Here is a 14,181-nt window from a genome sequence, read left to right as displayed (position 1 = left end):
TGATTGGCAGAAAAAGATTGGATTGACTGACAAGTGACAAGAGAGACAACCAGAGATAGACAAATGCAGAGAGTGGAAAGCAATGTGTCAAAGTTACATCACCTTGTGTAACATCTCTTTAATAACCAATTCACCCCTAGTTTCTGGTAAACAGGTCCACACTCATGGTTGATAACCATGGATCGGACCATACCATTGTAGTAAAAAGGTCGAAATAAGTAATTTGAATTGTAATGATCAACATTTGGCCTGGTCATTGTGTGTGAATCGCTCAAAGTTCAATACAAGAGTGATAGCATTTTTTAGCTTTATATTGAAGAAGATATACCTGTAGGATGTTTGTCTGTGGCACTCTTGCAAACCAGGCTAGGGAGTACATATACAGATACATTCAAAAACTAGTAACTCTCTGTTACATACCTTTGGGGTTGTAAAGACTCAAAGTAAAAAAGCTATTTCTGCATGCATTTGCAATGCCCAATAATGACCTGATTAAAACAAAATGTTTAGATATTGCAAAGAGAAAATGCCATCCAAAGGTTGGAAACACAGAATGAATGATTGGCAGAAACCACGCCATGTTTGCTGACTTCTCTCACAAGGTGAGGTTCATGCACCACAGAGAATGTTTGGAATTCATCAGGAGAAAGGGCAAGAGATAAAAAAATAGAAAGTGACACTGACGATGTCATAATGATGGTCAAAACAACGTAGAGATTTTAAATGTCAAATACTACTATGTGCTCCTATTTATTATACAAACAAAAACTGATCTTGCGTATTATTAAAATTCACTTTAGGCATCGGCACCTAGAAGCAATACAGTGATTCTTGTCAAAAATTGACCTGCTTCGACCAAAGCCGACGAACTGAGAGATGTCTTTTCCAAGTTTGGTGACCTTGGCAGAGTAGTTCTGCCGCCTGCTGGTGTGACCGCCGTCGTTGAGTACCTTGAACCAAATGAAGCCAAGTTGGGGTTCAGAAAATTGGCATACACCAAGGTGAAATAATTCATCAAGATTTTGTTTTTGTAAAGTTTCAGTTTAATAGTTCCCATGCATGTGTAATTATTGATTCAGTGTCGTTGTAGTGTTTATTTTAACTGTCAGAGAGGTGATGTATGTCTGTTTGAAATCATGACCCGAGTTCTGGAGTTCATTTTTTTTATCAATTGAATGACTGGAGTTAATTTTTTATCAACTGAATGCCAATCTGTCATTACAGAAGTAGCTGTCTACACAGCTTGTGTGCTAACCCCCACCCCCCACCATCTACAGTTTGTGTTCGTGGATCAAACATTGATTTCACAAAAGCATGGCTTTTCTAAAAGTGAGATGTGTATGTTCTGTATCCAAAAGTTTGAGTGATGTTGTTCAAACCTCACATTTCGTGTTCGTGTTCTTTCAGTTCCAGCACGTGCCATTGTACCTGGAGTGGGCACCCATTGGTGTCTTCACCACCCCTGCAGAAGAGAAAGAGATGAAAGCAGGTGAACACAAGAAAGCTGACACAAAGGTATGTTGACCCGTTCACCCGCAAGTTCACTGTAAACAGGTCTATAATCACCTTGATAACAATTGATAGGGGCTCAACCATGGCAGTGACAGGGTTCGAACAAATACATTGAAATACGGACTGTTGTGATCCCACATTTTGTGCATGATGCAATATGCTGGTGTACCATTTCACTTAAATTTCATTATGGCAATTTTGAGGTTTTTCTGTAATTTGCTATTAAAAGATATATTTCAACAGTGTACCGTGTGCACATATACCAATTTTACAGATTGACTCAATTCATGTGCAGCCTCAATGCTATCATAGAACAGATGACTTGTATAATAGTGCAGCACTGAATGAGCTAAAAGTATCCGAGAAAATGAATAATCTCATGAGTACAACCGCTTTGCAACCTGGCATATGACTGTTGTTATTAATCACTCTAAATTTTCATGTACAGTTGATGTATAAATTGATGAAATCTTTGAAACCTGACCTCCTGGTGACCTATAATATCATGCAGCGACTTTTGAACCCTGACACCCCCATGATTTGCAATATCATGTGGGCATTCACTCCAGAACAGGTTTTAAATGTGCAGGGCTTTCAAGCCACTGTAGATGTGACAGTTTTATATTCTCTTACCAATTGTCATGCTTATAATAGTCTTCACTGTACTTAGTCTTATACAGAAGAGAAAAAAAATAGACCAAAAACTTGGATTGTTGCATGTCAGCTTGTGTGAGTACATTAACAGTCTGAGCGTCATGTATGCTAATTTTTTACAGGAGTCGGCCAATGAGAATGAAGGAGACAAGGAGGTCAGTGAATCAGCCAATGATGGTGAAGGAGACAAGGAGTCCAGCGAATCAGAGGAAGAACCAACTGAAGGTTGTACATTGTTTGTGAAAAATCTGAACTTTGACACGACAGAGGCAACTGTGAAAGAGGTAAGATGCTTTCAACATCAGTTTGAAATGAATCTCATCATATTTTTCAGAATGTTATATTCATATATTTTCTTTCTAAACAATTGCATTTGTAGTAATAGAGCTTCTATTTTAACTGATAGGCTGTTTGATTGTTTTAGATATTAAGTAGGTAAGCCAAGCATATACATTGTATCTTTCAAACTCCATTACTTGTTTTCCAAATAAACTAACCAATGTCAAAACTTTTTGTTGCTAAACTCAATAAGAATTTGAACAAGATTTGTTTTCTGTACAGAACAGTCAGACATTACTAACGCCAATTATATTGACTTCCGTATGTTGCATTCTTTTAATAAAGATAATTTTTTTGCTTCTTGACAGAAATTTTCAACGTGTGGACCACTTCGGAATGTTTCAATTTCAAAGAAGAAAGATTTGAAAAATCCAGGTGAGTATCGGATGATTCAAAGATTCAAGATACTCAGGCAACTTTCAGACTCCTACACATTGTCCATTCATAAAATTGAACATGTAACTGAATCTGATGGCCATGTCCATATATGGCATATACCATGGTCATTATTGCAGTTTAGGACAAATAAGCTACGACACGATCAAGTGTTCAAGGGCCAGTAAATTCAACATGTCGTGATTTTTCCTGTTATTTTGATTTTGATATAATAAGTTGCAGTTTCTTGCATTACTGTACTTTCCAAAACATGCTGATATATACACAGCATTCAGCTTGTCGACTCATCCTGTACATGTGTCAAGTTCATTGTCATTGTTGACAAGTGAATTCTGGTCCGGACAAGAATTCAAATAACCGTACCAGTGCAATTTGCATGTGATAGCTGCCATGTTGACATTGTAAGTATAGGTGTTTTAACATGTTTGCGGAGAAGAACAAAAACAATTGACATAAAAAACAGGAGCAGTGAAGAAATCATCAAATTTAAGTAACAACTGCCGGCCTTTTAAGGTAGAACGTGCCTGGAGATAGATATTCGGACTCTCAAACTTTGTCAATTCTTTTCTGATGTACCACTTGTTGGGCTTCATTTTAAAGCTCTTGGTGTAAGAAAAATTTTCAACTGCTTAGTTTTTCGAAAATCGAAAATTTTATTTTTTCTCCTTAGAGTTAACACAGGGATGGCGGCCATTTTGAATTTCAAACATCGGTAAATCTCGAGTAATTTGTTTCTCTAGTTCAAAATTTGCATGGTGACCCCGATTTTTATCTTGATTTTGAAAGACAATGGTTTCAATATTGAGCAAAAGTTTAAGTCTTTCACTTTCAAGGTGCATACTACCTTAATCATCCTACATTTGCCGACTAACTATATTTTTCTTAGGCTAGCAAATGATTATTACTGCTTTTTGTATTTGATTCAATTTTTGTCCATGAGAAATGAGATGTGGTGATCTTTTCTAGTGTGTCCATTGTTTTTTGGGACGATAGCTGTGATTTTTGACAATACTTTCATAATTTTTGTTTCCATACGGCAAGGTTATGCTTTTATTTGTCTTCCTAAACAATGCTGAAATACGAAGTGTTCTCCTTGGCAACACAACAGATGATGCACTATTTGCAATGATAGCGTTGACAAATGAATTCCAGTCCAGACTAGAATTCATTTGTCAGCAATGACATCAAGTAATTCATGCACAGAGACTCTGTTGACATGTTGCACACTAGGCATTTGATGGTGATTTTTGGAGAACGAAAAAACTATTTCACTTACACAACAAAAATGACCAAAAATACATCAAAAGTCACAGCCACTCGAACTTTGAGTAAAAATCTTGTAAAACCATGAAAAAATCCTACATAATTAAAGAATGTTTGAAAACACTGAAACTCCAATAAAGATGCCACAGCAAAATTACAAACCAAATGATGTTTGAATCAAGCAAAAGTGAAAAGAAACTATGACTTTATCTGTACAGGGCATTTCTTGTCCATGGGATATGGCTTTGTGGAGTTCAAGAGGCTAGAAGATGCAACGAGAGCTTTGAAAGAATTACAGCATTGTATGGTTGACGACCATCAGCTAGAACTGAAACTATCCAATAGAGCTACAGTTCAGTAAGTTCAAAGGTCAATCATTCTCTCAAACGACCAATGCTTTTATTCACTGACTTTATCAGTTGTGGATGTGTATTGCCTGTTCATGTCCTAAAATTTGAAGATTTAAAATTTGCTGAAACTTTCTTCAAGCAAACTTTCAACCATTCTTTTCCAAAATCAAGAATAAAAATTAGGAGTCACTGTGCAAATTTTGGTATTTAATAGAGAAACAAATTTTGATATTTGAAATTCAAAATTCTCACCATCCCTGTGTTATCACCATGGGAGAAAATAAACTTCCCAATTTTCACAAAACCAAACCGGTGAAAACTTTATTTACTCCATAAGCTTCAAAATGATCCCTTACAAGTGGCAGGCCAAAAGAATATTGTAAAAGTTTGAGAGTTTGAATATCTGCCCCTCAGAGGCACGTTCTACCTTAACAGTGTATCCATTTATTGTTCTCTATCCATGTAGTAAATGTCTGTGTATGATCAACTGTATTCAAAAGATAGATCTGGTTGTATTCCCGGACTTACAAATCAGAACATTATGTCAAGTTTATTGTTTATTAATGTCAGGTTGCAATCAATACTGAAGTTTTAGCACCTGTGGCAGGTAACACCCAGTGAATGTTCATCAAAAGTTGTGACATATTAGCCTCAATGACGAGATCTGTACAGCAGTCACGTAATGGAAATTTGATGTCTGCAAATTGAATTAAAAGGGCTAGCAAATGTGTATTTGGGCTTTCCATAGATGTCGTGTAAATTGCAGCATAAGCGATTGCAGAGTATCTGAATGTTTGTGTTCAAACTCATGGACTTTCTGAGTAGAATTCACCTTGTTTAAACATAATGATTACTCAGCAATTTACATCTCATCATCCCATCTGATAGTGCAAAATTCAATATGGGTATAATGCATGTGTTTAGTTTTCATAGCAAAAGTGTCTGTCATTCAAAATTGACTCCGAGTAACATCTTTCAGAGTAAAGCCCAAGAGTTCTAAGAAGAAACACGTTGCAAAGAAACAAAAATCTACCAAGATACTCGTGAGGAATTTACCATTTGAAGCAACACACAAGGAAATTAGAGAACTGTTCAGGTGAGGCAAGATCTTGCAAGCCAGCCACTGCGTGTGAGTTCCCATACACCAGTCATTTTGTCAGTCTACAGTGGGTTTCAGTTTGGTGCCACAACTTACATGTAGTATATGAGATGAACACATTGCATGTACAAAACAAACGATTAGCTAGGGTATCACGACACATTTCAAAGTAACCGACTCATTGATGAATTACAGTAAACCAGCATTGGGCATCCGCGGTGTGGATGAGTCGGTGACTTTGAAATGTGTCGTGATACCCAAGCTAATTGTTTGTTTTGTACACGCAATGTGTGCGTCTCATACACTGAGATGTGGCACCGAATTGAAACCCACTGTGCCGTTTCTCCAACATTAATTGATAGTATTAAATCGTTACTTGGGAAACCTACACAAAGACACACACAGACACACACAGACACACACAGACACACACACACACACACACACAATCTCAGAGCTGACTCTAACACAAACACTCAAAATCCATGAAAAACAAGTGGACACTGTGTACCATTTTCAGCCACCATTGATATGAATTATTCACGTTGTCTGCTGCAGTACTTTTGGTGAGATCAAATCAATCCGACTTCCGAAGAAAGCCGCCGGTGTCGGAAAGCATAGAGGTTTTGGGTTTGTGGATTTCCTGACCAAACAAGATGCCAAGGTACATCAACATTTCTTCTCTTCATTTCTCTTTAACAAAAGTAAAGACAAAACAACTAGGAATCGTCATATTTTCTTTTTCTACTGAATCGTATTGAGTAATCTTATCGAAAAAGTTTTTATGAAATGCTAGATTTTTCTTGGAAAATGGTTTTGGTATTGGTTAGAAGTAAGATTTGTTGACAAGAAGGTTGTAATGTGGTAGAAATCATGGTATTTTTAAACACTGGAATAGCACAGTGTAGAATTGTGATATAGTCGTCCATTGTACAGAAAGTTTTAATGTTCTGTAGGCAAGGTGGTCGATGTTTGAAAGAGAAGTACCTTAAGTTAGTATGTGCCTCAAATGTGATAGTTTTAAACTGTTGCTCAAACTTTACCCAAGGAATCTTTCAACCATTCTCTTTCGAAATTAAGAATAAAATCGGGGATCGCAGTGCAAATTTTGGTACTAGAGCAACAATTACATAAGATTTACTGATATTTGAAATTCAAGATGGCTGCCATCCCTGTGTTAACTCTGTGACGAAAAATAAAATTTTCGATTTTCAGTAAACTAAGATGGTGGAATTTTTTTTTACTCCTTGGGCTTCAAAATGAGCCCCAACAAATGGTAGATCAGAAAAGAATTGTAAAAGTTTGTGAGTCTGAATATCTGTCCCCGAGGTGCATTCTACCTTAAATGATATGTATTCTGAACTTAGATAATATTCCATCAAAAAAGAATTTTTCAAACTGGCATGTCCTTCTTTACATTCTGCAGAGAGCTTTCAATGCCCTGTGTCACAGCACTCATTTGTACGGAAGAAGGCTGGTTTTAGAATGGGCAGAGGTGGAAGCAGACGACATTGAAACACTCCGAAGAAAAACTGCAGCGCATTTCCATGAAGGTATGGCAAAGTGCTTCCTGCATGTTTATCGTTATCAGAAAAACTTTAATATGTTGCACATATTTTATTTAAAGAATACCATAGAGAGAAAACATGTCCCTGGAATTTTCATCCAGTGTGTGTTATTTTTCCAAACTTAAGTTAGCAGTCTGTTGATGTATGTGAAATTTGTGCATTGTAAACAAAAGGTGGTGACAGTTGGTGTTTCAGCACGCTGTGTGGAGGAAAAAAAAGAACTTGCTGTTGACATACCATACAACATTGTAGCTCAGAGAGTGACTTCATGGCAGCAGCACACTTGATTTCAGTGACTCACAGATTCTTTGTTTTCTGCTGGTACAGAGCGCAAATAAAGTTACCATTTCATCACCATAGTTTAACCTGATATCTATTTTCTGATCTTTGATTTTGAGACAAAAAAAAACATATTTTGAGACAAATGTTGAAGAAGTGCTCATTTGAAAGTGTTCAAATGTTGGTACATGTAAGTCATAAACGCATATCTTGATTCCTGACGCCTGTGCTACTTTGGTGTTACATTGTCTGATTCTGTGTTTCATGACAGGTGGGCCAGCTAAGAAATTCAAGAAATCAACAATAATGGAAGACTTGTTGAAGACAAGTGGTAAAGATGACAGCTAACAACAGTGAGTGAAAATCTAAAATTTCAACTCCATTCTCATCCGTATTGCTGTCACTGATGAAATCCGATTTGTCAATTTTTTTTGTGTCTCTAATGTTACATGATGGTGTGAAGTTGTCAGTTGTGAAACTGTTGAAGGGATTACTAGTTTGGCATGAGTTGTTAGTTTCTGTATATATTACATTGCATGTGAACTACTGCCAAAATTTTGAGTGTTTTTCTATACCATCCTTGTCAAATATTATTACTTTTGGCAATTGTTTGAGTACAGCCATTTTCTGGTAGTGCCTAGTAAAGTGTCACAACGGATGCCACTTCCTTTCTTGTGACAGGACAAGTATGTAGACTCCTTTAGCAATAGTTGCTGTTGTACTGAGTAACTCTTCTTTCCCATCTCTTATCTCGTCTCCTTGACAAAAATCTTCACCGGTAGATCGGACTTTGACTAGTTTCCTTTCATACCAGTTGTGGTGAGAAGTCTTGCAGAGGTCAATAAACTTTCTAGTAAAATTGAAATAGAATTTTCACAATATGTATCAGCAATTTTATGAAACAAATTCACACATGCATACTATGATCACACCAACAAGAAATATTTGAAAATGAGCTGAATTTGCCGTCAACGTTTCTTTATGAAAAACAAACGATGTTATCATATCGCCTGTGAGGGCAGTGTTTGGTACAACCACATGCCACAGATTGAACAGTTTGAATCTGTGACAAGTGATTGACACATTCATGCTAATGTGACTGGGGGCGCTGTTTATTTTCCCCAAGCAGTGGTGATTGAAAACCCCCATTTCTCTCTCAGCCACTAGGGGGCAGTATATTTTATGTAGGCATGTGAAAAATTGCAAAGAAACAGGGTTTGATTAATGGCCAGTTGTGAAAGAACCATTGGTGACGTATCGTCGTGTCTCTAAGGGGACATTGAGCAAAGCTGCTGGTAGTAATTTCACCCTTTTGGTTGTCATTCCCCCCTATTTATTATTCTTTATTAGGGGACATAAATTTTGATGGCCGCAGTCGTTATTTATCTGATGAAAGCCAAGTTTCGATTCGCCATTCCCTGCCAGTATCACTTCAAAACAGTGATTGCGACCAAAAAAATATTGATGTGGCAGTGTCTACAGAGCAATATTTAAATCTGACCAGATTAGAAATGTCATTGCAAGCAGTATTTGTGTTGCTTATTGCTTATTTCTATGGCTTTTCTTTGGCAGGGGTTGTTTTTTTGCTCGCCTCGTAATTGAGGTCACAAATTTGAAGTTACCTACATAGCTCGGTTGCCAAGTAATGAAATGCCTGGGATGGAGGCACAGCCATGCATGAAATTAACACAGCGGTTGAATTCTCTGAGAAACGTACACAAGATATGGGTACAGGTGGATAGTTTTACCGTGTGTACATTTCGCCAAACGTTCCGCTATGTCTGATCAATTACGCCGTGTGTACAGTTACCTGCATAAATATCTTGAATGGTGCTTAAAGTTGGATGTTCATGTCACAGTCAATTCACACCAAATCTCCAACCGTCATACAAATGAGCCCGCAGTCAAAGATAAGGGTTGTATTGTCGATGATGTGCCCACTGAAGCAGAAATATCATAATCCACCCCGAGTACACTTTTCTCACATCTGATCATCTATTTCCCCGCTTATCGTCTATTTCTCAGTCGTGTCTTATCTCCTGTAATAGGGCCGGGTACAAATGACACAATGTGCGATTCATTTCACGGCTGCTCGTCATCGATTTATCAGTGTGATGTCAGTTTCATTTCTCACCTCGTGGTGAAATCGGCAACTTTTGTTCTGTGGAGACAATCACGCGTTAGTCTCATTTTGAAACACAACGGGACTTAGTATACTGTGTTGGGATTACGATTCACAAGCTGCGATATTCTTGTTCTCCTGTATGTATAGACTTCTATGTTTCATAGTTGTACAATAGACTCCATTAAAATAGAGCAGAAAGTGGTCCACGGCTTGAAAACTTGTTTTGAGTAAATCCATGCAAAGTGATATAGGGCAATTCTGAAATGACAGACATTCCCTGAGAACCTTACGGAGAATAACACTGTGATGTAGCATTGCTATCGGAAAGACAAAACCTCTCAGCAAAACAAGTAGCAAAGGTCTAACTTGTTAGATATTGTACATCTGTCATATAAGAGTAATTTTATATTGTATCCACTTAATCACCATCCTCTGGCTGATTTTATGAATAGCATAACTCAGTTTTTCTCTTTTCTGAAAAATGTTGAAATTTGTCAGTTTTTCATTCACTCTACAGAATTGTTTCATCTTATTATAACTAGGCTGGTAATATATGTATATATTAAAACAGACCAGTGGAAAAACTTTAATATTTTTTTGTATATTAAATATTTATATTCATGTTTAGTCAATTAGACAGAGATTTGTTCAGCGGAGTAGAATAATGTTTCACCTTGTTTGTGTCAGTGGAGTAGGAAAGTATTGAATTTCTTACAGAGGTCATTGACACTCATTCTGTCTTTCAATTTGAAATGCATTCACACAAACAAGTATAAGTGCGCACATTAAGTATAGGTCAATGTTTGTGTGTGTATTTATGTACATCCATATTTGTACATTACACGTAAACATATAGACATATGACGTATGTAAATACATACAGACGTATATACTTACATTCATACATACGTACATACACACATTCATACATACATACATCAAACAACACACACATGCACAGACACAGACAGACAAAGACACACACACACACACACACACACACACACAAACACATACACACACAGACACAGACACACTCAAAAGCAAATACTTGTAAAACAGGCAAATTTATTTCAGTGTACCATGCAATGTGAATGCTTACAGTTCAATGTAGCTGCAATGTGAACGCTTCAACATTGATCAGCCCATTGTGTAACTCCCTGTCACACACTTTACATTTGAAGTGGTATCTGTGGATAGAAACATTGCAATTGTGCTCTTGGAAACAAATAATCAGATTATGCGTGTGTTTAACTAAATCAAATGAATATATGATTAGTCAAAAATTTAAGAAAACAGGAATTTATGATGGTAATAGCCAACATGGTTATAATGATAATTTACTTTGAATGTTAGTAAATCATGAAATAATCTTGGATTTTGTCAGAACATTATTTCACCCATCAGTATCTTCAGTAAAGTGTTTGATGCTGAATCCTTGTTCAAATATTTAGCGTGTTGATTTTGTTTCTTTTACATCGCTCTGTCTCCAAAGTTGCTAGGGTGAGAGAGTTGGGACTCGAGATCTGCTTTTTAATAAAAATGGGAGAAAAAACGCAAGCTGCAAAAAACTGAAATTAAAATATATGCTCAAAAATTTTCACACTTTTAGATGCTTTTCAAACATGGTATCAATTTCATGAATATCCATAACCTCTTTACTAGCATCAGCTTTTTTTTATCTTTCCATTCAAGATATCAACAAAATCTCACCGAAACTGTACAGACCTTGAGTGAAGATAGTCTATGAATTATTCATCCCCATGTTTTCCGATCACTTCTTTTTCGTTGAACATATGCAGTGTAAATTTCCTGTTCCATAGAAATGTCCGCGTTGGTCATCCATTTTGATTACCCAACTACTCCGATAGCATCTCTATGCATTTGACGTTGACAATGACCCTGCCAGTGAAATGTGGGTCATCATCACCTTCTGAAATTTCTGCAATCAACTTAACTAATTCAATGTTTAAATCTATCATTAAATCCTGAGTGCAAAACAAAATAGGATATATGCTGCTCCGGACTTTAAAAAATGCAACTGTCAGTGTTGATTTTCAGTGACCTTTAAATTTCATTTTCAGAATTAGTTCCAGAGACCAGCTCTGGAACTGTTAGTTTTTGCTCACTTTCCTTCTTCTTTCTTTCTTTCTTTCTTTCTTTCTTTCTTCTTTCTTTCTTTCTTTTCTTTCTTCTTGCTTTCTTTCTTTCTTTTTCTGACTTGTGTCCTAATGTTTGGTTGACAATGGATATGTATATTTGGCAATGCCTCTGACAGTGCCCATTTACAGTATCCATTTATTTCTATGTACAAATTTCTTTCATAAAATTTTGACAATATTCTGTATTCACACATGAGATTATTTCTCTTGTCAAATCTAAACAACAAAGAACTTTCAAATTGGTGAAATTATTTTGCCCATTTGTACTATTGATAGTGTCCAATCCCTGTTGTTACCAACCGTGCGGTTGAATCCATTTCATGAAAAATGGGGTTGAAAGTGTCAGCTTAGATGAAATGCCACATGGATTTGAAATCAACTTTCAGTAAATTTGTTAAAATAAGATCACTCATTACCATTCATTAAAATTCAGATGAAATTTGATCTGCAGGCTGAGAAAGCAGAAACACCTTCGGGCAATCAATCAATTGATCAATCAATCAATCAGTCAAAATTTTTCCATGGTTACCGTTTGCATTCCAAGGCGATCAGTCCATGCCTGGCTATCACGGCTCCTTAATTATCTGTCGTGTTCAATTTCATTTCCAAGTTCATGTCTAATTCAGCTATCAGTGTTGGAAGTTCAATAGCATCTGTGAGAAAATGAATAAATCAATAATTAATGGGGGAAGAGATGGGAGAGATATTGCCCGCAGCGGTGTTAGATCACACAATTAATTGGATCCTTGCTTAAACATTCATATTGTCACAAAGAACTTGTGTAACGATCCTTTTTCAAGTTTCCCATCTTTTAATTGTAACATTCTGTTCTTCCTAATATTTTGAATGTTTTGGGAGTCAGTTTTTCACATTTGAATGGCAGGCTGTTGTTGTTTGTTTGTCCGTGGAGCGACCATTGTATGCCATATTGGTTGAGCAGTGCCTTGCTTTGGTTTCATCTATTGAGAGGTGGTTCATGTCGGAAAACATGCATTTTTTAGCTCACATTTGGTGTACCAATGTGAGGTTATCGTATAAGCTGAATCAGTTCATTTGCATCTGATTTGCATGTCTGTATGTCTGTATATTTGTGGGTATGTGCGGATGTATGTCCGTCACACACAAAGGCTCCCATACCGCCAAAGCTACCATCTCAGTATTTGGTGTACAGGTAGATGTAGGGGTTGAGATGTGAATTTGTTCAAATGAACACATCAGTGTCAAAAATGTGCAAATGAGGTAAGAAAAAGTGAAATCCTGCAAATGTGCAGGCCAGTAAGAAACCGGCCAACTCCACTGATCTTGAATCATTTCCTGTCATTGTTTATGAACTGTTACATATTAACAGACCTGATGAAACCATAGACAGTAGAAGGGGGGGGGGGGGGGGGGGGGGAAGACCGTCTATACTCAAACTAAGAGGGGCTTGTTTCTGCTATGCATGTTGCTAAAGTTGACCTCCAGTACCTAAAGTTTCAGACCTTAATTACTTTTGTCATTCCTGTTTTTCTGGTTTAAATATTTCTTGTTGTTTTTCTGGTTGTACTGTGCAGAAATCATTGTCATAACATCAACATAGAATTTTCCTCCACTGAACAGATAGAAACAACATTTATTGTTGATCATTGGTAACCCATACTGGTATATACTAATTCTGATCAAATTTGAGCGACACCGTATAATTGCGGTATTTTTTACAATTTTGTTAGTGGGAATATCTCTTCTTGGGTATGATATCGTCTCTGTCATGAAATTATGTGTTGGACTTTTGGAAGTTGATTAAACAAGTCTCAAACCATCAAAGACACTGCAGCCGTGAGGTGGCAAAACTCTGATGATACCCAGGTTGTAAGTACAGTGACAATACAGACTATAACCATGATGGCTACAAGTTTCTTATCACAAACATTGTTTCACAGCCATTTTTAATGCCTGCCTCCCTCCGCTATTATGAAACGTTCCAAGTCACCATTCAAAACACTGAGGTTACGCCAATGCAGACTCAATAAATAGGTAAAAACACTATGAAATTGTAAGAGCCGAAAATTCATCTGAGGCATTTATCAGCCGCATCTTTTTTCATCTAAGCAGCCACATTCATTAAGAAATTATGGAAGGATAATTTTCGCTTTTTGATAACAAAATTTCAAACTTTGACCTCCCCTCTCCACAGTTAGAAGGTACGATAATGATACCGATAGCGTCCTTATCAGTGCAAAGCTTGACTACACTGAGTAAATACACTTTTCCAAAATTTACCAAGAGATGCACAGAAGAGGTTTACGCTGGCATGGATCCGACAGATTTGTTCAGGGGTTCTGAGTGAGGTAATTAACGCACTTGCAAGTTTGTGTACTCTGGACAAAGAAACGGAAAATGATATGATTAGATAAACATGAATATGATTAGTAGTGTGATTAGAGGTGTAGCCGTC

General features: G+C 36.8%; 1 protein-coding gene across 1 annotated transcript in view; it reads left to right on the top strand.

Annotated features, from left to right (window-relative positions):
- The window catches only part of LOC139144755 (probable RNA-binding protein 19), an 87,972-nt gene that overhangs the window by 15,391 nt on the left and 58,400 nt on the right, over nt 1–14,181 (top strand). Inside the window, 9 exon segments of the mRNA XM_070715485.1 lie at nt 801–1,001; nt 1,408–1,515; nt 2,289–2,450; nt 2,814–2,880; nt 4,383–4,521; nt 5,494–5,610; nt 6,172–6,277; nt 7,040–7,166; nt 7,732–7,810. Of these exon segments, the coding sequence (XP_070571586.1) occupies nt 801–1,001; nt 1,408–1,515; nt 2,289–2,450; nt 2,814–2,880; nt 4,383–4,521; nt 5,494–5,610; nt 6,172–6,277; nt 7,040–7,166; nt 7,732–7,808 (1,104 nt within the window). The 3' untranslated portion in view covers nt 7,809–7,810.

Source organism: Ptychodera flava, chromosome 12, assembly GCF_041260155.1.
Source record: "Ptychodera flava strain L36383 chromosome 12, AS_Pfla_20210202, whole genome shotgun sequence".
Lineage (NCBI taxonomy): Eukaryota > Metazoa > Hemichordata > Enteropneusta > Ptychoderidae > Ptychodera > Ptychodera flava.
Note: the sequence above shows the minus strand (reverse complement) of the source record. Positions and strands in the feature narration are given on the sequence as shown.